General features: G+C 31.0%; 3 protein-coding genes across 3 annotated transcripts in view; all 3 read left to right on the plus strand.

Annotated features, from left to right (window-relative positions):
* LOC109605622 (protein YIPF5) overlaps positions 1–25,226 on the plus strand; it is a 459,086-nt gene that overhangs the window by 257,129 nt on the left and 176,731 nt on the right. The gene's annotated exons all lie outside the window — the stretch shown is intronic.
* Positions 3,975–5,449, plus strand: LOC109594911 (uncharacterized). Its single transcript, XM_020010178.2, has one exon. It carries the CDS (start codon positions 3,997–3,999, stop codon positions 5,422–5,424), a length of 1,428 nt encoding a protein of 475 aa, XP_019865737.1. The 5' UTR covers positions 3,975–3,996; the 3' UTR covers positions 5,425–5,449.
* The window catches only part of LOC109605762 (lachesin-like), a 166,748-nt gene continuing 162,289 nt past the window's right edge, over positions 20,768–25,226 (plus strand). The window contains exon 1 of the mRNA XM_049964656.1: positions 20,768–20,846. Coding sequence (XP_049820613.1) covers positions 20,768–20,846 — 79 coding nt within the window. The remainder of the gene's footprint in view (positions 20,847–25,226) is intronic.

The raw sequence follows: 25,226 nt of genomic DNA on the forward strand, positions 1-25,226 counted from the left end.
TATCAGTAACAGAGTTTTATCGATCGAACGGACATTGCAGTGGGCTCTGTAATCGACAGTCCATATATAACTTAAATCAGGAACAATTTTCCGACAAAAGAAGCAAAAATCAAACAGTGTGATTTTAGTTTCGATCAAGTGGCCGTGATAAATGACGTGGAAAACAAAAGAAGGCAAACTGTTACGTCGGTGTCTTGGAGAAGTCGAAGCCGAAGTCGGGCCGGCCGATATGCCACTTGACTCTGACCGGTCATATCATATATTTTCTTCGGTGTTCGAAGTTTCGGCGGGCGGACGCAAAAAACCATCCCCGGCATTTAAGACTTTGTGAAACAAATTAGCGCGATAATTAGTCAAAAATCCGAAATCAACTTTCGAACTTTTGCGCGGCATTTAACTTTCTTTACTTAACCCTCAACGAGTTTTTTGAATTAGGGAAATTTATGGTCGAGAAAATTATTTTTCATATTTTCGGGCAAATTGGTTTAGAAAGTTTTACTTCAGTTTTCCATAAATAGTTATCTTTACTTGATTCCAAACGCTTTTTTTAAACGGATTATTAATCCGATAAAGTTTCGAAGAATTTTAATATTTCACAGTATTATTCGTTTGGATAAAACTTGAAGAATTTTTTATCAAATTCTTTCGAATACGACAAGGCAAAAATATGAAAGTCGTGCATACGCTTTCCTGGATTTATTGATTATTTTAAACAAACTCAATATTTGAACGTACGGTCAAAAACATTTCCCACTTAACTGCGTAATCGAACCAATTATACTATATTCAGCATTAATATATTATCCTGATTAATGTTTTATAATTAGTTACGATAGCTCATTTAATATGTAATGTTACGTTTTAAATGATTTGAACATGTGCTGTAAATTCAATTTATAACTACAAAGTCAATTTCGACCTGAAAAGAATTAGCAGTAAAATATATACATGTTATTTTATTATAAAATTTACATATATACTAAATATAAATTGTGTCTGATAATTTCACATCATTAATGAAATGATTTACAAATGACTAACAAATATTTTATGCGTATTAATATATTTTTAACCACATACAATTATACATATTTCTATGTTGACAATCAGTTTTTTATTTGTTATATTAAATCTGATAAACAATTTAATTAATCTATTTGCATATTACATAAACTAATAGATTCATTTTACATATTCTATAAATAAATAGTATTGAATAGGGTCAGTTACTTTTCTATTTTACAAAAATATACTCGAATGAATACTGTCAAATTCAAAAAATAAAATATTCTTTTGAAGCCGGTGTCTGAAATACATAATGCATATCTCTTTATGGCGTTGAACTAACCAAATGTGGCATGACACTATGACGTGACTTTAAAATAATATACATACAGAAAAGAGGAATGAAATATGCACTTCTGCTTCTAGTAGTTGCAGTCACAAAATCCTTAAATAGTTAAAAATATACATGATAAATGTTGGTATTGATTAAAGAGTTTATTGTCTGACTCCATCAACAAAACACCTTTACTGAATTATGATTTGGATAACGGAAATCAAAATGATGAAACTTTTTCAATATTCACGTATAGTCTACACGTGTTATGTGTGCAATACAATCACGATAAATAATTGAGTTGTCATACAGATAATTTCAATGAACGCCTACAGTGACACTGTCCTGAGGTTTGATGAATTTTACTGTGGAATATAAAGGTACTGGAGCTTCGGTTTAATTGAAGCGCAGAGTTCTATTTGTCAATCAAGTTATTGTACATGCTTTTTATTGTCAAGGCTTATTTAAATCACGATGTAATTTCCGTATTTCCGAAATAATCAACCGTTCCAGAAAATTGGATTGCTTTGTTCCATTCTTTCCGTCGGCGTATATTTAATTGAAAAATTTCACCTGACTATTTCCACACAATGTTTTTATTATTAAAGAGTTTGAGAAACAATTTTAATATTTGCTAGCAGATTACTAATTGTAAGTAAACATTAAACTATGAGAATATGTTTTTGGCTCTAGGAAAATCGCGAAAATAAACAGTGCAGCTGTTGCACGCGGATCACCATCTAAAAATAAGGCTGATTAGAACAAGAACGTTAGTTCACCATGATGAAATCGCATTGTTCCATTATGGATACGTAAAGTGTCGAATGTGTGCGATCGCGGATTGAGGAAGCAGATGAAACGACAACACCAGAGGGTCTTATCTGCAGCCTGACAGTCGACTGCACGAAGCCAAAATCAACGGCCGCCAACTTGATGGATGTTTATTTTTCAGCTCTTGCGAAATTACCTAATAGACGTCAATATGTTTCAGATACGTGGAACGAGGATGCGCCTCCTTTCATCGGGAACACTCACAATGTCTCCTCGTCTGAACCATTTAAATTGGATGCAATTCCAACATGGAACGTAGAGATTGATATATCTCCCTCAGTATGGTGCACCGAGTATGTTATATTATAACATAATTAGTTCTTTACAACACCATCTTTTAAACCTAAATAATATACGTTGACGGTTTGGCATTCGAAAGAGAAAAATTATAATTTAAATTATACTCTTTTTCAATCGTCCCAAATAAAAAAAATAGCTACTCTGGAACAGTTAAGTTTCAGAAAATGTAGTTACTTCAAAGTATAATCCATTTTAAAACTTCTTAAACATGCAAACTTTAATAAAAACTTACTTAGAGAATATAGAAATGGATAATTCAAGTCCAGGAGCTGGATGCACTTTGTGTAATGAAGGTCCAATTTACTAATTAGATGCTGTTCGGTAAAGATTATCAAGCACATGTGGTATAGACAATATGATTCTGACGTTTAATAAAATTCATTGTTCTCCACACACTTAACGGATTTAAATTCTCCAACTTTCTCACTGGGGTTTTATCGAAGGTAGGGCAATAAATTTGGTGGAATTAGGATAACTTAACTAATAATACCTTGATTTATTTTATAATATTGACCGTTCCTATAACAACCTGAGCATAACTAAAACAACCTATTCAGGTTAGAAGTTTACTAATAAATATTATTAACTAATATCACCTGAGTGAAATATAATGTAATCTAATAATGGTCCTATAGTAATTTGCTTCTATTCGACGGGATGGGATTCTGATTTCACCGAATGAATGCATTTTGTACAATATTCGTTGTCTTGAAATCATACCTTTCACGCCAACAGTGTCTCAAATTTCATTATTGCGATATATTTAAGCCTGCAAGACTCCATGTTTGATGTGTAGTGTAATATCCACACATTCGCCGTGTGTACCTAATAGTCGACAGTTAGGGAGTAAATACTTGAGGGGGTGCTGAAAGCACACACATACTAGAACGAAAAGAAAAAGTGTGCTTGATTTAAGCTCTGTCGAAGTAAATGACCTCCTTTATGCTACTAAAAGGGGCATTTATTTTCGTAATACATTAAGAAGGCCACTTGCTCACTTGATGGCAGTCGTCAACATGATATACTTCTTCCCTTTGCACAAAATTAATATAAAACTGTTACATTCATGGCTTATTTACCGTTTCTAATTTGTCACATGACACTTTGGCCCTTTAAGAAAATCAAAGGCGTCCTTGGCTTAAATGAAGCCAGTTAATATGAATTAAAATCATTAAACTTTGTAAGAGTTGCATAATGGTACGTCAAGTAATTACTAAAATATCGTATTGTATTACTTAATCGGTTCTATTGCGTATCATCAAACCCCGGAACGTTTTGGTAGAATTTGAGAATTGTTTAATTGTTGAGGTAGGTAAAGAAATATAATATTAATGCCGGAACTACATTTCTTTTATTTCATAAATGTAAATATTCCGAAATATTTTTACGCGTTAATAAAAATACCCCCATTACATGTATAAAAAGATGGCACAGTGCCGAAAATGCTAAATTTATCTCGGTGTATCTAGTTTGCTTGTTATTGTTATGCAAAACAGCTGTTTAATTCACAGTGATCCACGAGCGAAATGTCTCCTAAAAATCAAGTGCTACCCTTAAGTTATCTGTCCCTGCAGGTTATTTCAAGCAAGATAATCCACGCCCTGGCTGACGACGAAGGCGTGAACTACACGATAGTGGAAGATTACTTGCTCAGTGCAACTTACGAAGTGATACAAGACTTGTTAAAAAATATTCTAAATTCTGTGAACTTGGACGCCTCAACAAGATACAGTTGTCTGCAAGTTTTGCTGCGCGAGGACGTTAAAAAGTTAGACACCGGCATATTTCCCAACTCGTATTACGCTCAAATATTAGAAACAATAGGTGCGAAGGGGAAAAGATTGCAACAGCTTAATTTGAAAGGTGTATGGGTGCGGGACTACCCCGCCCTGCTTTCAAAATTAATTCGAAGTTTAAAGCATCTAAAGGTTCTAATTATCCCGCACATGGCAGATGATTCCGTGATAGAAGCGATCGTGCAGTGCAAGGAAATATCGGTGTTAGACATTTGCGGAGAGGCGTGTTATACGACCGATGGCATTCGGAAATTAAAAAGTGACAATATTCGAGTTCTAGACATTGGAAATTTCGGCAAATTGGACTTGTGTCAGCAGGAATCTGGCGGTCCAGAATTAATTGCGGAGTTAATACAAACTTTACCGAACCTGACAAGTATTCGAACATACTCATTCACCGGACAGGCCTTATTGATTCTCTACAACAAAGATCCGACAATTAAAACAAAACTGGCATATCTACACGATACAGGAACGAGTTTAGACGTGATGACGGCAATAATAAATTCATGCCCGCATTTGGAAAGCATTCATATCGACAGTCCCCAGAGTGGTGTCATCGAGAAATTCGTCAAGCTAAAGCGTCTGAACTGCCTCAAACTGACTAAACCTATTGGGGATGAGTTCGTACAATATTTAAGAGTGGCAGGATCTCAGCTTCAAGTGCTCAAGCTGAACCACAACAAAAATTACACGCTGGATCTGTCCGAGATATGTCTCTGCGCTCCCAATCTCCGAACGCTGGAATGTTTCCAAATGAAATTAACATTCTCCCAATTAGATACTTTTTTCATGTGTCTGGAGAACGTGGAACTGCTTTACTGCGACACGTCCGACTTCGTGCTGAAGTTAATTTTATCCAACAGCCCGTTCCTGAAACGAATCGTCGTGGGCTGCGTTATCAACATGACGGACGGCGACGTGTTTCGTTTGTGCGCCGAATGCGAGTTTCTCTCACTCGAAGAGTTATGGTTTTCGTGCGCTCGCAGATTGACGGCAACTTCGGTCGAACTTCTAATGGGTCACTGTCCAAATTTAAAAGTTATAGGTCAACTGAGCGGATGGGATATCCATCAGGAAGAACTCGATTATCTGCGGCTGGTGATAACGGCCACCAACACTGATCTTACCTTGCTACCTGTTGGAAGTGGACCTTGATAATTGTATAATGTTTAGTTAATATGCATATTTTATATAATAAAATGGTTTATTAAGTATTTTTGTTTAATGTACACATGACATATTAAATTTATGTTATTAATATAAGTAATCTAATTTTTATTCTATAGTAACTTTAAGTGGAATTAATTAACATTAGTTTTTTAGATTTAGTTTAAGCTGATATTAATTTTTCAATCTTTCATAATTAAAATGATTTATCGTAGACTCATTAAAACTGAAATTTAAAAGAAATTATATTTTATGATAACTACGCTAATTCTATATCATTTCATTATTCGTTTTTAAGCATTATATTTTTACTTCCATTTTCTTTAGCAGAAATTTCAAATAATCATCATAAAGCCAAGGGAAACATAGTTTAAGTTACGTAAGTATGAAACGATGAAATTTTGCCACAATAATTCATACATAACTTAAAATTTTCGACAAAATTGAATCACACAGGTATGTCATTATTTTAGAGTACTCTCAAGATAACCAGAAGAAGGATTTCGCAATTTTAAGGGGTACGAGAAAGTAATAATGGAGGAGATAAAGTATCTAGACGAAATATCAGTTGAAAGCTTTGCAATTTTCTGGAATATCCGGAAATATGAATGAAATGTATGCAGTATTTTTTTGTAATATGTGGAGAAGAGATTTACACACAGCATTTTTTTGTTTTGTCGGCCTTTCTCTGCGATTTGTTTCAGCTCTGTCGCTCCACATAATGAGACAATCTTCCAAAATGGTACTTTTAGGTATAATGCCGGTGTATAACTACAAAGAACCGCACAAGAAATGCTTTGTCCGATGATAATGGAACAAAAATACTGCATTCGACCCGCTATTTAACATTCTTACATTGAATTTGCATGCGAATAACTTCCGCTAAACGTTTGTAATGTAGAAAACGTCCGAAATAATTTCACAAGAAGCTAATATATTTAACCTTTGTGTGTGAAAGAAATGCGTTGCACATTTTAAGAGCTTTCTTTTATTTTTCGACGAACAAAACGTTTCCTATGTTATTTCTTTTAACCGGTTCACGCTAATATTTTAGTAGGTATTATTATACTGGAGTTAAATTGGTTCCTCAATAAATTAACGATTTAAATTTCTAAATAAAAATAGTTGACCTGTAATTTAAATATCTTGTAAAATAAGCTTACAATTTTCTCAAAATTGTTTATTGTTTACTTTTGTCCATTATTTACTAGACTAATCTTAAAAAAGAATTTTCAATATTACCTTTCTAATATCTTTGAAAGTTATATCTATATCTAATTTCCGTTATACGTTTTTATTTTTTAGTTTCATTTATTTTTTCATTTATTTATTTTATAATTAAAGAATAAAAATGGATTAATTTAGTTTTATTAATACCTAATATTATTGCAAATTGCAAAAATAGGTGAGAAAACCTCTTTAAAAGCTTCTCTTTAAAACTTTTATAATGCCCTATATAGTATAAATAAAAAATTTAATAAGCTATTTTTATATATTAGATACGACAAGGTAGTAGATATTACTATATAATAGTAATAATAGTAGATAATAAATACTATTAATTTCCAATTTTCTAGACAAAATGTTTAAGATTTACATATTTATGAAATACATTAAATGAAGCAACTTTTTAATGACGAATGTTATAAAATTTAAAAATGAATTATTTAAATGTGAAACTATATTTAATAAATAAATACAATATTTATATATATATATATATATATATATATATATATATATATATATATATATATATATAAATTTAATATATATTTATAATAATAAAAAATAAGAATATTGGATAATAAATTCTATTAATTAAGTTTAGACATTCTAAATTTTCTCCTAGACAATGTTCCGCGTTTGCGTATTTGTGAAGCAAATCAAATGAACCAACTTTGATTTTTAAATTAAATTTAAAAATTAATTATTTTAGTGTTTGTAAGAAAATCATTTTTTATTATATAAAAATAACAAAATTCTTTAATTTTTGAAACTTATAAAGAAGAAATTACTCTGCTTCTAAATATTTTACCATAGAATCAACCTTAAAATTGGTATATAAAGAGTAATTTATACTGTAAAGTGCATTTAAAGGTTAAAACTGAAAAGATACCAGAGAACAATTTATTATTATTTTATTATTATTATTTTTTAAAAATGGATTAGTGTTTTACAAAAAAAATATTTAAATTTAAAAATTTTCATTTTATAGCTTTGATAATATTGTATATAGTATAAATTAAAAATATTCAAAAGCTACCATAAAATGTACAAAAAGTATTTCAATAAAAATTAAATATAATAATGACAATAGTAGATATATAATAATAAATAATATTAAAATAAAAGGTTTAAATATTTCAAATATCTAGGCAAAATGTTAGACGTTCACGTATTTATGAAACACATCAGATGAACCATAAAATTCGGCAACATTTTGAGTGAAGTAATATTCCCAGGATTTTAAGTAATTTCCGCTTCTTATAACATATATCTCAGTTCTCCCGGGGAACATCCATTATCGTGTAATCTGACCCTTTTCTATCCAACTCATGCGACAAATAAATAATTTAGCAACACAAAACTAACTCACATCCATTATCGAAATACCCTTTCGTGTGATACAGTAAGTCTTTGACGGAAAATTGCTGAATTAATTACATGAGAAATGTAGGTGGTTTGATATTTGTTATGAAAAACTACTATGCGCAAAGTACTAAGGAAGGATCAATGCATGTTTACACCACCATCTTTCCCATTCCAACTTATTATAAAGCTGCCATAAAACATACATTATCAGTTAAACATATCGCATTTTTTTCTTACTTTTAATTATAATTTCTACCTCGTGTATGGTTACAAGTTTGATGTTGAGATTAATTAAAAATAATGCCTTATTTTTGTAAGCAAATTTTAAAACACTGTTTAGGTTTTGTAACACAAAACCATAGATGATATTTCTTTGTGCTCTAATTAGATGTTTTTAATTATGATTTTTAATAGTCCGATATAACGCTTTTATGCGACATAAATAAAAAATATCCGAACCCCAAAAAGATATGTGTAATGTTTTATCGACAAAAACTGTTTTATTTGTGGACGGCAGCGTTAAATATTCACATAAAAACACACGCAGAATCATTTGGCACAGACTGAATGACTGTCGAACAAAAAGCTTTACAATTTATTTCAATATAAAATAATTCTTTGCCAGAGAGATTTGCTCATTCATCTGTTTATGTGAAAATAAACGTTTTCCAATTTGATTATCATAATTCTAGATAAAATAAATTGTTCACCATGCGTGTTCCATATCTGAAAATATAACGATTGTTGTCTCATTGTTTGGCCACAATGTGTCTCCAAATATCTTTAGAATCGAACACAATACCGCAGATGACACGTTTCCTTAATATCGATTGAAGATTGATAAAAAACTAATGTATACTGGCTTTTCACTTGGCTTGTTTTCTATGCCACTCGCTTTAATTGATTACTTTTCCTAACGTATTTCACGAGAGAGAAAAAAAGGTTAGTTTGAAAGGAACTGCATGGCAAAGTTAAATATATTGCTGCGTCTAAAATGATTGGCTGCCACAAAAAAGTCTCACGGATTTAATTTAATTAAATAATTTAATTATTATTTTTTGTTTATATTCAATCATTAAAAACCAATTAATGTGTATTCCTGATTGAGACCACTGGCTCAAATCACATTTAAACCTACTTTGATGAACTGAACAACAAAGTAACTTTTAATCAATCAACCCTTGCTATAAACAATAAGCCTACATGGCAACGAACTAATTTTAATTGATACTGAAACTAGTAATTACCGCCCCCTTTAATACACCGTAATCTCTGATCCAGGTAAAATCGTTTCGAACTGAGGATCTACAATACATCCCTGATGACGGCGGACGGTTCTGACCCGTTCCGAAGAACCGAATCTAAATAGAATAACTTGATTGTTAATTTGCCGGTGGAAATAGGCTCGGCCAGTTGTCAAGACTGTCCCAACAGTAAATCCACGATCCGTGGGAGTAGACGTTGCGATTGGAGTGACGAATGCATGGAGCGTAAAATTGATGTCGCCCGGCGCAGTCCTCCATCCCGTACTCCATACACCACCTGATCCCCCACCCCGCAGCCAAATAGGAGTCAGGGGATGAGCGCCTCCCCAGCTCTCTATATCGACACATGCCAATGTATTTATTTATCAACTGTCAACGATGTGCTTTTTGATCATTCGTTCATATAATACACGTCGAGCTGGAGTTTTTTATGGTGTTGTACACGAATCCAACTTTGCATTGTTTCGAATTTGAGTTTTAGATCATGTATTTAATACCCAGTTTATGAACAGGCGGCGATTTGACATGGGCTTTACTGAAAACTAAATCACTCGAAATTGTAAAATGAATTACATAATTTTTAAACATCTTTTCATACTAAATTTCAAGTGTATCAATTTTAAACAAATTTGATGTTCACCCTCATGAAGACAAAAGATGAATAGATTTGTTTGTGGAAGAAATTTTGTGTTATATTTTTTGTAGAATTTGAGCCTAAGATACTACTAATAGGAAGGCCTACCAATGAGTTCATCCCTTTAGTCAGTGATTATTAACATATTTATGAAATGATTCGAAGAAGAAACCATCCACAGTGAACAACACAAACTTGAATTAGATACTGTGATACTTTCATAATATCAAACAATGGTTTGAAAAAACTTAATTTAAGATGGAAATGGTAAAGATAACGTAATTCATTCTTAGATGTACGGGTCTAGAAACAGGAACATCAGCATCTTATCTTTATCTCCAATCATCACATCACCATTAATAAAGGTATCATTATATCACTTGTAGGTCGAACTAAATATTCCTAAATCTTTGACTGAAGAAATGTTAACAACGTCTCCGAAAACTTGAAATAAATACTACATAAAACATAATGTAAACCATAAACGACCAAATTCTTAAAATCTCCTTACATTAAAGGCCAAAATGAAAAATTAAAAAGAATACAATCTAAGAACAAAAAAGACACTAGACATTCTACTTATAAAAACAAAATGCTCATGCGAGTGTGAGAAATCGTATATAGGCGAGACAAAACGACCAGTATCCCCGCATTTAAAAGACCGTCAAAAGCATACGACAATAGGAGAAACCGATAAATCTGGAATAGCCAAACACTTTTACCAAGAACATCATAAACTACTGCGGAACTAAGAGTATTAAACGAAGAAGAACGTTGGTATAAAAGAAAGTTTCTGGAAGCAGCGTACATAGGGCAAAATATATCAGTATTTAACCAACAGAGGATAGAAATTGCCTGTGTGTAAACTGCTGATCCACTGGATTCCTTTGCTTGAAAATAACTGGAGATTCAAATCCTAAATAAAACCACTACCTAATTCCAAACCTTGTCTAAATTTCAAATAAACATAAAATATAGTTTTTTTAACTATTTAAAAGTTGTGCTTCCCTTCTGTGTCAAATATGAGCCTACAGTACCTATCGATTTGTGAATAAAGTACCCCAGGTCGTAATTTAACTTAAATCAGTACCGAGGCGATTCAATGACTGTCTAAATCACATTGGAGATCTTATTAAGATTATTTGTTAAAAAAATTATGTTATTCAATATATTCAATATTTTTATCTAGATTTTTAATCTATTACCATCTATTTACTCTTTATTATCATAAACTGTATAATAAAAAAATTAATGAAATCTGACTAGTGGATCTAGGATGTTCAATTTTTTAGCTTACATCTACATTTAAATAAATGTTTAATTAATATTAGACACACTATGGATGAATCTTATCAATACTTGAAGATGCCATTAGTTGTCAGAAAATCGCAATAAATAAATATATGAGTTCTGAATTCTGTTCCATTCAATTTTGCTGTGCGTCGGAGCTTGTGACAGGCAGGTCTTAGATTTACTCTTGATGGTGCACAATTTATAGTGTGAAACTTTTCCGGTGATATGTCAGATGTGTAGTCCTGCGAAATGCGTATCTCAAATAAGATATTGACAACCGAGAATTGGAATGTCCGAGTACATAGTTAGTCGAGCGTGGAGGAATCTGTATGTTAAGGAGCGATAACGGCGTCAAAGCGTAGAAAAAAACGACGCGACGCTGAAACAAGGGCTGCACGCAGTCGGAATGGAAAATGTGCACAAGCATTGTTAAATGGCATTCGGAAAACGCGTCACACACCTAAGTCCCCATTCAATCTCACAGTTAAAAGGGACGATGTGATTCACTTGAATTTTTATTTAGATTCTGCCACACATTGCCATAAAAAAATTACCGTGCAACACATGAGATTTAAGTTTAGTGCATGTGAACGGGAAGCTAGCTTTTAGCATTTACAAGTACAGATGTTTTGTTAAATAGGGGTTTTGTGAATAAAAAGACAATAATTTTTTAATACTCACTTTGCGTTCTCAGGCACGGTGTACCCCATGTAGTATTTACAATTCGAATTTTAAATGACTTCAAAGTAATATCGCTATCGATCGTATTTGTAGTTCCATTTTCCCATTACTATTATTTGATTATTTTGTAGTTCAATGAACTGTTAATACACAAAACAGATGATTAATTCTCACACCCATTGCATTTATTGGGCTCTAAATTATCAAATTAGTATCTACAGATATCACATTATTTTATTTTAAATGGAACCTTAGATATAAAACTACTTTTGTCATTGTATCTATAAATTTCAGTCAGAACAAATTAAGTAGATACTTCCAGAAATTGGTTTTCATTTGAAGGACAATTTTAGATTATGTCGTAGGGTGGGATTTTGCTGGATGTGAATGTTTTTGAAATATAGTTTTGTGTCATGGACAGGACTGTTCTTGAAGGAACTTGTTGAGACATCCGGAAGTTCTTATCTCTGGAGATATTGCAGGTAATCCCCCTGTCTTAGTTTTACACTTATCAGTTCGTTGTTCAGTAAATTGATTTCGTATCATGTACAGTATGACTTTATCTGAAACGTTTGATGCTGGACCTTATTTATTATTCGGCAACACAAAATGAAATCAGTTTAATAAAAACTTGACAGCAAATTTCCTCAAGTTTGGTTTGACATGTATGGTGTCTCCCCTAATCGCGGTTTAGGGAATATTCTGGTAGGGAGAAAGTAATTGTTTGGATTCTTGAATGATTTGACAGATTTACCCATTTAAACTGTTGGATAACTTTCAATTCCTTTCATTCCTGAATTTTAAATTGAATTTTTATGGATCGTTTCTGTATCCACATACAAGATTTCCATAAACAAAGTGTAAATGATATACTCTGCATGAGAAAATACTCTACTATTTATAACAACATTGAATATTTTATGCTTTACACTAAAAAAGTAATTTATAGTCATAAATAACTTGACACTTTGAGTTTCTACTGAAAGTAGCAATGTATCCTCCTGTAAGAGAAGAAATATTATTTATGTCGCGCTTAATACCGACACATGTGCAAATGTCGGAAGAATCTCCATAAACATATCCTAAGCCTTATGAATGAATTTGTATGGAGGATATTGATAAACTGTGACAAAAAACCCAGACAAAACTTATTTAAAAACTTAGTTTAAACTTATAATTAATATTAATTGAATTGAATTATATATTATATTAAAGATACCTACTGGAACTCCCCTTCAAGTTTTGAGGAGGATTGGTGAATTTATAATGATATCAGTGGAAATGTTTAATAGTAAGCATAATTGACATTAAATATAGTTCCACTTATATTAAAATTAATTAACTAATAAATTTAATACAGAAAATTGTAATTTTACATATTTATTTAAAATATTCACAAAAATTGGGAACAGAGACGGTGTTTGACATCGTTCAAAACATGCAAAACAATACATCGTCCGTCTCCTAAAATATTGTATAGCATCGTAAATCAATAGTCATAAAATAAATTTTTTCGATTTAAAAGAAATATGAGCATCGTAAATATCTAGTGCAAGAGGCGAAATCACCTGGTCCCTTCTTAAAATTTCCTTCATTCTTAGTTTTTCTGACAAGGAAATAGAACAGTATACTGGCACCCGTATTTCCTTGAGTGGTTTAGCGCCCCAAAGAATCCACACCTGAGCTCAACTCCACACAACTCCGTATTCACACTTTGCCCCTCGCGTTCTTCGCTTCTCTTTCTTTAATCCGTTACAGAGTTTGTTCCTTAAGATTTATTGTTTTTTTCTCCTTTCTGTTACACGTACATTATACCGGGAAGTAAGTGAAGTTCTCCACATAAAATAAGACTAGTTCTCGATGGCTGGAACGACGAAACGAAAAACCTGCAACTGACCACAAAAAGAAAAGTCATTACTGTTGCTACTTTTTATATAAGGACGGTTTGTAAATAGACGAGGAAACTACTTAATTTCACCAAAATACTTCAACAAGTACATTAAATTGTTGGAAAGTGTTGAGATAGGAATACGCTATTTTTACGATAAGTTTCCGAACTGCGACTACAAAGTTACAAAACTTAACGTTATCAAATCTTATATTAATATAATACTGAAACTGAAAAGAAAGTTACTAATATTTTATATAGATTTTAGTTTAATATTAAATCACTGTTTGAAGTATCGTCATTTTATGATACAAAGCATAGATTATATTTAATTGCGGTTATTGAATTTACAAGGGTTTGCCCTAACACATTAATTTTAAAGTCTGACCGTCGACCTTCTAATCCCATTGACAATGTTCGACATTTTCAATTTTTTGCATTAAATTTAACTCGTAAACAAGGAATTAAAACCTCTTTTCGATTCATTCGTGTTACTGTAACGTGTGACGTAAATTATTAATTTAATTTTATTTTTCCTTTGTCATGCCTAAAATAAGTGATAAAACATTTTTTCCTTACAGATGTAACTTTGATAATTCCCTCACCCCATGCCGTTGCTAAAACGACTTATGCACATTAAGCCTATTACGCTTTTTCCATTTTGTGATTGTATCTTAAACTGGCGGAAGCACCAGGAGTACTCTTAACACCGCTGAAGAGAGTGTGAGTAACAACCAGAGCGTGCAAGGTTTTATTAACCGGGACGAGTGAAGTTAATTTATGTTGAAGTGTAGGACGACAAATAGTAGAAACAAGTATTGCAGACTGGCAATTTGGCAAATTGCAAATTTTAAAAATTTTACAACTTTTTATCATTACACAATTGGCTAGAGTAATAGGTCACTTTATTTTTCAAACCAATTTCAATGTTAATTCAAAGGTTTATTATTAAACTATTTGAACTGTAAAACCTGAATTCCTTTGGGTTTAATGCACCTCTGTATATTACATGGTTTTGTTGTTATTTAAATTAAATATAAAATCTGTTGCAATAAAATTTATTACAAACACAATCATCATCAATACTAAATTTAAAACACAATTTAACAATGTATTTTTAGGTTAAATTTTTTTCGTGATATATCAAAACGAAAATATTCAATTTTTCGTATTTCTATTCATTTATTCAAACACAAACACTGAAAATATGTGTATTGCCAACTACGTATAACAAAAATATTTAATTAAATTGTTACAAATGGTGTTTATTCTGATAAATAAAAATGATACCTATTGTTTCACCCTCTTCCATCAACCCGGACAAAATTATACAGTCAGCCATCCCAAGTAGCTTATTACCATTTTTCAAACGTACAACAAGGAAGTTATTTATGAAGAAGGGCAGCAGTAATCAAATTTAAAATTACTAATTCGCTTCACAAATCATCACGATGACGACAGCGAAAAGGTAATGAAGATGAAGAGTAGGGTGGATGGTAAGCGGGCGTTTACAATGCGTAGGATTCACCTACTTGTGGGTTCGTGAATGAGAAATGTTTCGCTCATTTGTGTATCAAGTCGGACCCGGATTGCGGATTTCAGTCCTAATGATATCTCCATTAATTTATTAATTCATAAAAGCACATTCAATTGTGGTTTGTTCAGCATCATGGGACCGTAACCGACTCGTGAAAATTTATTTTTGTAACTTTGTGCACAATGTATATGGTTTACTTTTACCCTTATGCATCATATATTTCCATAGATTACAGATATTTCTCTCGCTACAAGAAAGTTATTTTTGCTTTAATACTCATTCACACATTTTATGAAGTGTAAGGAGAGAATATTTATCAATATGTGTCGCCTTTGTCATTCAACTTCAAAGACATACAAATGGGAGCGTGGTGGAATTTTTCGTACCTAATTCGGCACTGCGTATCCTGTTGGCGTAGAATGTTGCAGAGCTATAACTCATATAGGCGAAGACTAGTGAGAGAATTAGCAAGTTAATTATTATTGTAAGTGACATTTGAAGATTTGTATTTTGTTTGTCGCAGCCGATTGCACGAAAGGGATCATAACAGAGGTTTTATGACGTGTTGGAAGCTGCGAGCAACACTGTTAAGGCTGTAAAATCTGTTATGCCTAATAAAGACGGTGGGATGCTGAAGGTGCTTAGTTCATTAGGTGCATTAATGTGACAATTATTCAAAATTATACCATCAAGAGACAGTCCCCATCGGGGGCCGTAAATTAAACATCCCACTTGTGTTGGGCAAAACGCATAAATTTCATTTTAGCTACTTATTATATTTCTGTCTAACAGTGAGCACGATCAGTAATTGAATTTAAATTATACCATTTACTATTCTAGATAAACTTGTTTTTATTATTGTCTTTCACATACGTATTTTAAAATAAAATTGCATACCAAATTTACCTTTTAAAGAAAAGACAAAAAATGAGCCCTTTTGTCTCGATACAATTTTCCCAGCGATGTCCAATAGCTTCGATATCCTGTTTATAGTGATGAACGTCCACGTCTTTAAAATGACCATCAAGTAACATACAAACTTCATCTATTTATTGTTGAAAAATTTTTTACCACCGCATCATTGTTTCAAGGATATAGAAAATAGCCCGATGGGTCTAAATCATAGAATCTAGGATAAAACAGGGAACAATTTCAAATTTAATTCATTGATTTTTTTGCTAAATGTGGTAGTTCTTTCTCAAATTTTACATTCAAATGCTGTAGCAGACGTCTTTGTAGCTGACTCTCCTTTTTATAGTCCATTGTCTTAAATATATTACGTCTTAAGAGTATATTGCTTTTTAATTTCCAAATTTTCTATCAATATGCAAAATACATCCTTTTTTACATCAATATGTTTCTGTAGAAAACGAAAAAGCAGACTTTTCTGGAGTAGAATTTAACACGATTATGATATTGATTAAACTAAGACGTATCAAATGAAAGTATTGAATCCCATAACGATGACCAAATTTTTCCATATTTTCAAAGTACATGGAAAACCTTACCATTAATAACTGTCCAATAAATACTTAATGTAGTGTCTTAAAATTAAAGATTTAAACTTTTTAAAGATGACAATTTAAGTTTACAATTTTTAACAAATCTTAAATTTTTTTCAATTTATATTATTTTAAAAATAGTAATATTTATAGTATTTATCTGCTAGACAAAAAATATCAAATATTTCATGCAGGGTGTTTCGCAACTTATCCGACAAATTTTAACCACATACTCACTGTTGCATAAGTAGTCGATTTATCATATTTTTTTATATGTATATATACAAGATTTTTCACAACTTATCTGAAAAATTTTAACCACATACCCACTGCAACATATATAATATATTAAATTAATATACGGAAATATAAAATGTAAATTCCATTTAAATATTGTATTAATAATAAAATATATAGAACAATTATGAAGATTGTTTTACTGAAATGCAGTAAAAATGTCTAAAGCGAGAACTTGTTGCAAATCCGACGATATGAGCATAAAACTATTTTCATTAAATTTGAATTAAACTGAAGTGTTGCAGATATATTTGACCATGAATAGAGTTTGAATTGTTAAAGGAAACATATAATATGTGAAGAGTTTGCAACATTTCAAATATTTTCCCCGTTCAAACTATTCATATACTATCAACTTCTAATTGGATTAAAGAGTTAATAGCAGTTAACTTGGGAAGAATGTTAGCTGAATACTAATTAAGAGCCGGCTAATAGTTGAATTTGACTGTAAAGGAGACAATGTAACTGTATATTTCAAATGTGACAGTATTATATAATACTTGAAAAATTTATCTTTATCCAAAATAGAGAAACGGCAGTATTTTTCATATTTATTTATCCCATATACTGCGGCAACACCATAAAAGTCAAGCCCGGATTAGATGTGGGACTCATTTCCATACTGGAAACGTATCTAGGCTTTAAGGTCTAGTTTATCTAATAACATAACATGTATGTACGAACTAATGTTGCTTAAATAATTTAACTAATATATCTAAAGCATAACTTTATTCCGAAACATATTATGGGTAACTCAGGTAGTTTTGTAACATTGTACATAGGCAAAATGTGTGCTAGTTCCTTCTAGCTAGAGGTATCACAAGTAATTAAACTACATCTTTGACTACTATTGTAACATTTCAACGATCATTCAAGTAAGAGAGTCGGATTTAATGTTATTCGGAAGACCGAGCCGAGAATTATAATGTACAATATGTGCATATTAACACAATACAAGTAGGCATCTTAGTTACTACACAACTTTGAACATGTTTTGGTTTATTAATGAATAGAGTTTGCGAGTTGTACATTTTTAAATCCATAAAGGCCACTATAAATCAATTACGTGATTGCACGAAAGAGCGTTTAATGTTCCAATCGGAACAGCAGCAATTAGTCAAAACCAAATTAGTCAGTCGCAAGCAAAACAAAGTGGGGATTATAAAAATGACTCGATATCCATTTAATGATTCGAAAGCGGTAATCATTGCGGTTAGCTGTTATTACGTCGTTTTGACGGCCGTTGGAAAAATGAGTCGTCGCAGGGTCAGGATTCCCCACAAGAGCACTACAACCGGCGAACCGCACACCCACGCAAACCGACGACATAAAATGTTATGATTATTAGTGACGAGTTTGTTTTGAATTTGCTTTCGTTGTACGTTTAACACATTAAAATATAAGCGAAAAATTATTATATTATAATTATAATATAATATAGTATAACGCGAATCTTTAAAATATACTTTTGGTTAGTCACTCTATAATGACCTAAACTTATCTAATTATCTATCTTAATTACATGAATTAAGCCCCGTATCCAAATTATTAAATTTTTATGTAAAGTGGGCCTAATTGGTAATAATAATCTCAGCGTAATGTTTGGGTCACTGCAATTTATCCTTGATCCGCATTTGGATTAGTGCATCATGTGGAAGGTAACAATTAACCAGCATAGGTCCTAAGCAGTAATCTTCCAGAAGCATAGGTTGAGTATTCCTGATGAAGTAAGTTTTGACGACGATGACATTAAATGGTCCAATCAAGCCAAATATGTTGGTGCTATCTTTGACACTTAACAGCAAATAGGGTATATAAGATCTAAGACGAAGTGCATTATCATGAAATTATACCTTTTTCTGTGTAGAAATAGTTTCACTACTCTCCATGTTAAATTAAGAATTTTTCAGGCTACACCACGGAATCAGCTTCTGTTGTGTATCCCGTTCCGTCTTCAGTGAATTGATTTCTTTCATTACGCATTCTACAATTACAAATTCTTCTATAATGCTGAAGTGATGTGATTACAAATCATTATTCCGAGGGGAAAAGAAAATGACATGTATCGTCATCGACTCAAGAACCTACTGTAGGTCTCAGTTTCATATTATGAAGAAAGCTCTTACAATTTGTAGAAAAAACTAAATAAAAATTCTTTGTAGAAATAACTTCCCTGTTAACTTCACTCTGTTTGGTGATATCCATATAAGATTTCATTTGATGAATTTGAAATGGTTGAGAATCTACTACTTCGAATGGTGGCTGGCAAGTGAATTGATTTATATACCGTCATTAAGAATAAAGCTATCAAATCCTTTAGAAATGCTGTATTTGAATTACAATAATATATTATAATTGAAGTTTGTTATTATTCGCAGGAGAAAAAGTCGGATAATGCCGTTTATCATCGTCGGCCCAAAAATCTTGTATAGGTCTGGGCATTCGAAATAAGTAAGTAATTTTTTTGAGGTAAGTATCTTGAATCGGGTAAAAAGGATTCACCATTGAAATAAAGAAATAAATTATTACATTTTTTCGAAATTTGCCAAATGACAATTTTTATAGATCAATGCAATAAATAGAGTACGTTAGAGCTGAGACGAAGAACGTCCTGTGAAGAGCATTTTCTTCACTGATAACTCTATATTGAATGATTTATACACCTTCATTAAGAATAAATTTATCAAATTCTTCAGTAATTTTTCATCGTCGATCCAAGAACCTATTTTAGGTATTAGTTTACACAAAATCGAAATTTTAAGTAGATAATATTCAGCGGTTTCAAATAAATTTGTTGAAGCCTAAGCAAATTCAAAAACTAATCCATCCAATCATGTTTAGTTGTGTTGCTACAATTACATCGACACTGCGAGCTTAGGGCTACGCAACAACAATTGTAACCGTTAACAAACAAAAGTTACACCTCTGTATTGTCTATCTGCATTAAATATTGTTCGGCGTGGTGGCGAACTAGTTTAAAACGCAAAACTCACTAACAAGGATCGCGTGGTGAAATTAGAAAAAATGACTGATGCATTTAGGCATTGGACGAATTGACGCATGCCCGCTGCTGAAAAGTCCTGAAAACTGAAATACAGGCTATAGCGCTGCAGACAGTCGGTTCAGGACACTGCTCCGGTTAGCAAGCTGATTCCTGCGCGTGTCGCCGCTTCCACTCGTAAATCACGACCGGGATTCCTGCCACTGCGGCGGTAAAACACCGTGACAGTCCAGTAAAACGGTTCGTCACCGGTTCATGCGACACGAAAATTTATACGTGATATATGCGAATGTGGATCCACGATTGTTGAACTGTGAAGATTAAATAGAGATTTGAATTTCGTTTGGACCGGATTTCAAAGTGCAATCGGAGCCGGGTTGCGTACGTAAAAAACTTTGGTAATTGTGCCCCGCCGTCCAGTCCATCTGCCAAATAAATCGGAAACCACTTGTTACAGTAGATTTATGTGTGTAACTGAAAACGCAAACAAAGCTGTGGTGTAGTGCGGGAGACCAAAAAGAATTTGATCGATTTCGACACGGCACTGGGAACGTGTTGGTGGCGATACTTGCCCGTTTTACATTATGTAAGTTCGGTGGAGTATTTAATAAAGTTTTTAAGTGATGGTTAAAAGGAGAATGGGCAACTTGAGGGGGATTCGGCTGGCGATTGTGCCACTGCTTGCACTTCTTGTCACATCTCTTCACGCTTACCAAGGTAAGTTTTATCAATTAGTTCTGATTAAACTTTCAGGAAGTGTCCCACTGCATGTACAGCGAATGGCAACTAGATGTCTTCTGATATTGTTTAAATTCACTGCACTACGTTTTTCAATTAAACCAATCAAGTTCTATTCAATTTACTTACTATGAAAAGAACTACAATACATATTGTAAGATTTGTAAATTACTAACCATACATTACGACCAATTAATTTCAGTTTTATTACTTTCTTTCTCAATAGAAAATGCAATTTCTCAATTTACGCAATAAAATATAATTTTCAGTAATATTAACTTCTCCGAGGTGGGAATGTAATTTTGTTAATTAATTCTGACAAGCAATTCAAGTGCGGTATATTTGTCGCTAATTGAATTGCAGTGGGAAATGTTCTATTCGAAATTCCACATCAGGTAAACTTATTGTCATACTGCTGTTATGTAACAACGTAATTTATTAATTTGGTAAAAATTAAATTAATAATCGTTGACAATATCTATTTTCAGGATACCAAGTTGATGTAAATCTAATAATTATTCAAATTAACGACACGCAAATGTATTTTAAAATAATGTTTGAGATCTTTTTGTAGGATAAATGTCACTATTTGAAAGGCAATTAAGTATATTTGATAAACAACAACTGCATTTTCCCAATCAATTGTCAAATAAAACGCTAATAGCGTTTTATTGTCAGTGTACAATTGAAATTAAAAATAGAGGTATTTGTTTTACATTTCAAAATATTTTATTTTATTTCGAGGTAATAACACATTTATTTATCCAGCTTTATTTTCAACAACCATTCATCATACATTTATGTCAAATCTAATTATGTTAATTATTTAAGTAAATTTATAAACATAAAAATTAGGTGGCATAAATAAAGAATAAATGATCATTTAAACTTTTTTAAAGTTGAAACTGGTGGGAGTAATTTAACTCACACAGTTAAAATGGAGATAACAACTGCTAAGCTTTGAATGAATAATTAATTGAACTGAAAAGGGGAACTTTGAAACTACTTTTAAAGAATAAAATATATACTTGTTTAATTTGTAAAAATACACTATGTAATAAATATTTTCAGTTTAATTTACTCTGTTGTGTCATGTACTGTAATTAATATTTAATATTTATTTTATTAAATTAGACCTAATTTTATTAACCTGGGTATGTCTCTACTTTAAGGTTTGTTTTAAATTTTTACTGGGTGTTCCACAATTTATCCGTCAAATTTTTAATTTTTTTTTTAAGTCTGTTTATCAAAAACAAAAAATAAGAAAAGTTGTAAAAAGACAAAAAAGCTGTTAGAAATTGTTTCTATTAATTTGAATGCAAGCTTGGGCCCATTAAATTAAATTTTGACACACTAGTTGAAATACTCCTCTTTCCTACTGATCCCGAAGACATAATTTATCGTATGCCGTTCTGACCCGAATCCACAATTCTTCAATATTTTAAACATCAGTAACATACTTCATTTTTTAAATTGTTCCCACAAAAAGACCGTGGAGTCTAAACTAATTTATTGTTTTCACATAAGGTTTCTAATACTAAAGATAGAACTTTTTTATTTTTTAATCTCGTTTCTTGTTGTATTTTTTTTTTTTTTTTCGATAAATCGACTTCCTATAGAACACTGAGTGAGTGGTTAAAATTTGAAAAATTGTGAAATACCTAATAACACATTTTTATAAGAAATTATATATTAAATATTTTAAATTCAATTACAATTCGTGTGGTTTATTTACTGATGAGAAACCTTATTTAATAAAAATGTGTCTACGTCCTATCAAAACGAAACTATTTGAATGTGTTAATTTTTGGGTGTTGAGCTAACTTTATATGAACTCAACAAAGTACCTCCCACAAAAATAACCATAATAAACAGATAATTTTTCCTGGCTTATAATTTGTCGTCAATTAATCGGTAAATAGTTGCGGATAATTTTGTCATCCAAATTATTAATTTAACTTTAATGACTATTAATACTTAAGATACGATATATTATATAAATAAATATTAATATTCATATTTAATCAAATCAGTAGTTTTCATTTAATCCTTGTTTCAACTTTTATCAAAATAATTGTAACAAAATATTCTTTTTTTCTTCTTTCCACCATACATACAAAATAATTAACATGAATTGACTAAAACAAAAATCACATTTGAACTAGTCATCGGTGAACAATTTTATGTTATGTTAATATTTAATAATTTAAGAATTAATTTTCAAATCAAATAACTAAAATGATTTTTCCCTTTCCGATTTTAAAGAAGGAATAAGACGTGCCCACAAATTTTACTCGATTTTACGACAATTTTCTTCATTCATTAACTTTGTACATGCAACGTGTGGTGTTTGATGATTCCATTGACTGAAAATATAAATTCAATAAATTTTAAAAAATTGTTAATTTTTAACCATACATTTTTATAGTTTGTTACGAATCTGTAACATCAGCAACTGAGAAACAAAATATAATTTTTTGTTTAAAAATATAGTTTATATTAAAATGTTTCAAATTAAGGACCGATATATTCTTCATTTCGACTGGTTGACATTTACCCGGTGCATTTTAACCGATTTTATTCAGAGTCGATGCGTCCGCTGATTTTACACGGTTTTTTCGGCAATTTTCACGAATTTATTTATTGTGTTGATTTTGTAAATGTATATATTAATGTGGTTCAAATTAAACACAATTAAATAAATAAGTCTTTCGTGTAAATACCATTTCAAGGAAACACAATGTATGTATATATATGTGTAGAAATTTTAAGTGTGTGGTGTTGTATTTTGTGTTTCCTGTGATTGACGTAGGTACGTAAGTTTTAAAGTAGAAGTATTTTTAGAACTGTTAGGTTTAGAACTAATTTCATTTTAAGGCACACTAATATCATTACTACTAAACGAATATCTATAATTTTATAGATTAAATAAAAACTATATTTTTATATTTGGCTATAAATTCCATGATTCAAAAAAACTTGCAATTTTATTAGCCAACGGAAGAGAATGAATTATAGCAGCTTTAACGAATTTTATGAGAATAAGAAGAGCCTGCTATTTGTACTCGATTTTACTACCATTTTCGCGATTGTTTTTTTAGACATTGTGCCGTGTGATGTTCTGTTTTCTTAAACCTATGTGTGTTATGTTTATTAGTTTGGGAATGAATTTATTTTTGAAAGATATCCATATCATAAGCAATGTATTAAATGATACTTACTTTTTGTCTTTAAACTAGGTATTTAAATATTACTCTAATAAATTAATTAAAAATTCCAAATTTCATAATTGATCCTAATGAGAAAATGTCAAGAAATTTAATTAATTATTAATTTATGTTTTAAAATATTTTTTAAATTATTCTACAAATCTTTTAGTCGATGGTTAAAAAAACATTTTTAGGATATTTGGATGAGAATATTGATGATAATTTTTACTTAATTTTTGTGTGATGTTCTGTTGTTTTCAACTGAATTATGTAGATTTAATAGTGAATTTTATAAAAATTTGAGGAAATTACAGGTAAATTTTATTAGCATAGTTAAATTGAGACAGACGATATAATCATTATTATTGTACTAAACATTGAAAATTTATATTTTGTTTATTTAAGTTGATTATTTAAATGTAACCGCTACAAATAAAATAACCACAAATTTTTATAGTTAACTGTATATTTGCTATGGCAACAGAAAAAGTCAAAAATAATAATTTAAGAATAAAATATTAAAAACAAAATAAATTAATATGAACTAATATAAATATATTTAAAATTATTTAAAATACTTTGAAATGTTAATTGTCCCAAACCATATTCTGATATCTCTATTTAAGAAATATCTACGAAAACTGACTTTTAGCACATAACTCCTTAAAAAATATATTTATTTTGGTTTACGGTAACTAAAACAGATCTCTGAACACATAAGAATTTTTTTATGTTATTAATTTTTTCAAACTAATGATGATTCATATGAAGCGAAGTATTCAAAAATAAAATAAGTTCTTTCGTATATAATTAGCGACTAATTAACGGCAAATTATTCTTCTAATTGCGTTTTAATTTGCAGTAGGTACTTTAACAACTTATAACATATTCATACCTCTTTAAAATGTGAAACTACAATATAAAATTTGCGTGGAAACAATTTTGTACAAAATTAATAGTAAGTTTCATTCCACAACTCTGCATGTGTAATTATTAAAGAAAAATAGGTGCCGCAACATTTTACCCCAGGTTAATATGTTACGATATTGATATATTTATTACGGATTTTCGTGTGGCATGTCATTAACTCGAAGAACTAAGGTGAAAAATTAATAATGTATTTGCTGTAGTTCAGCTAATTGATAAACAT

This window comes from Aethina tumida, chromosome 3, assembly GCF_024364675.1.
Source record: "Aethina tumida isolate Nest 87 chromosome 3, icAetTumi1.1, whole genome shotgun sequence".
In the NCBI taxonomy this organism is placed as follows: domain Eukaryota; kingdom Metazoa; phylum Arthropoda; class Insecta; order Coleoptera; family Nitidulidae; genus Aethina; species Aethina tumida.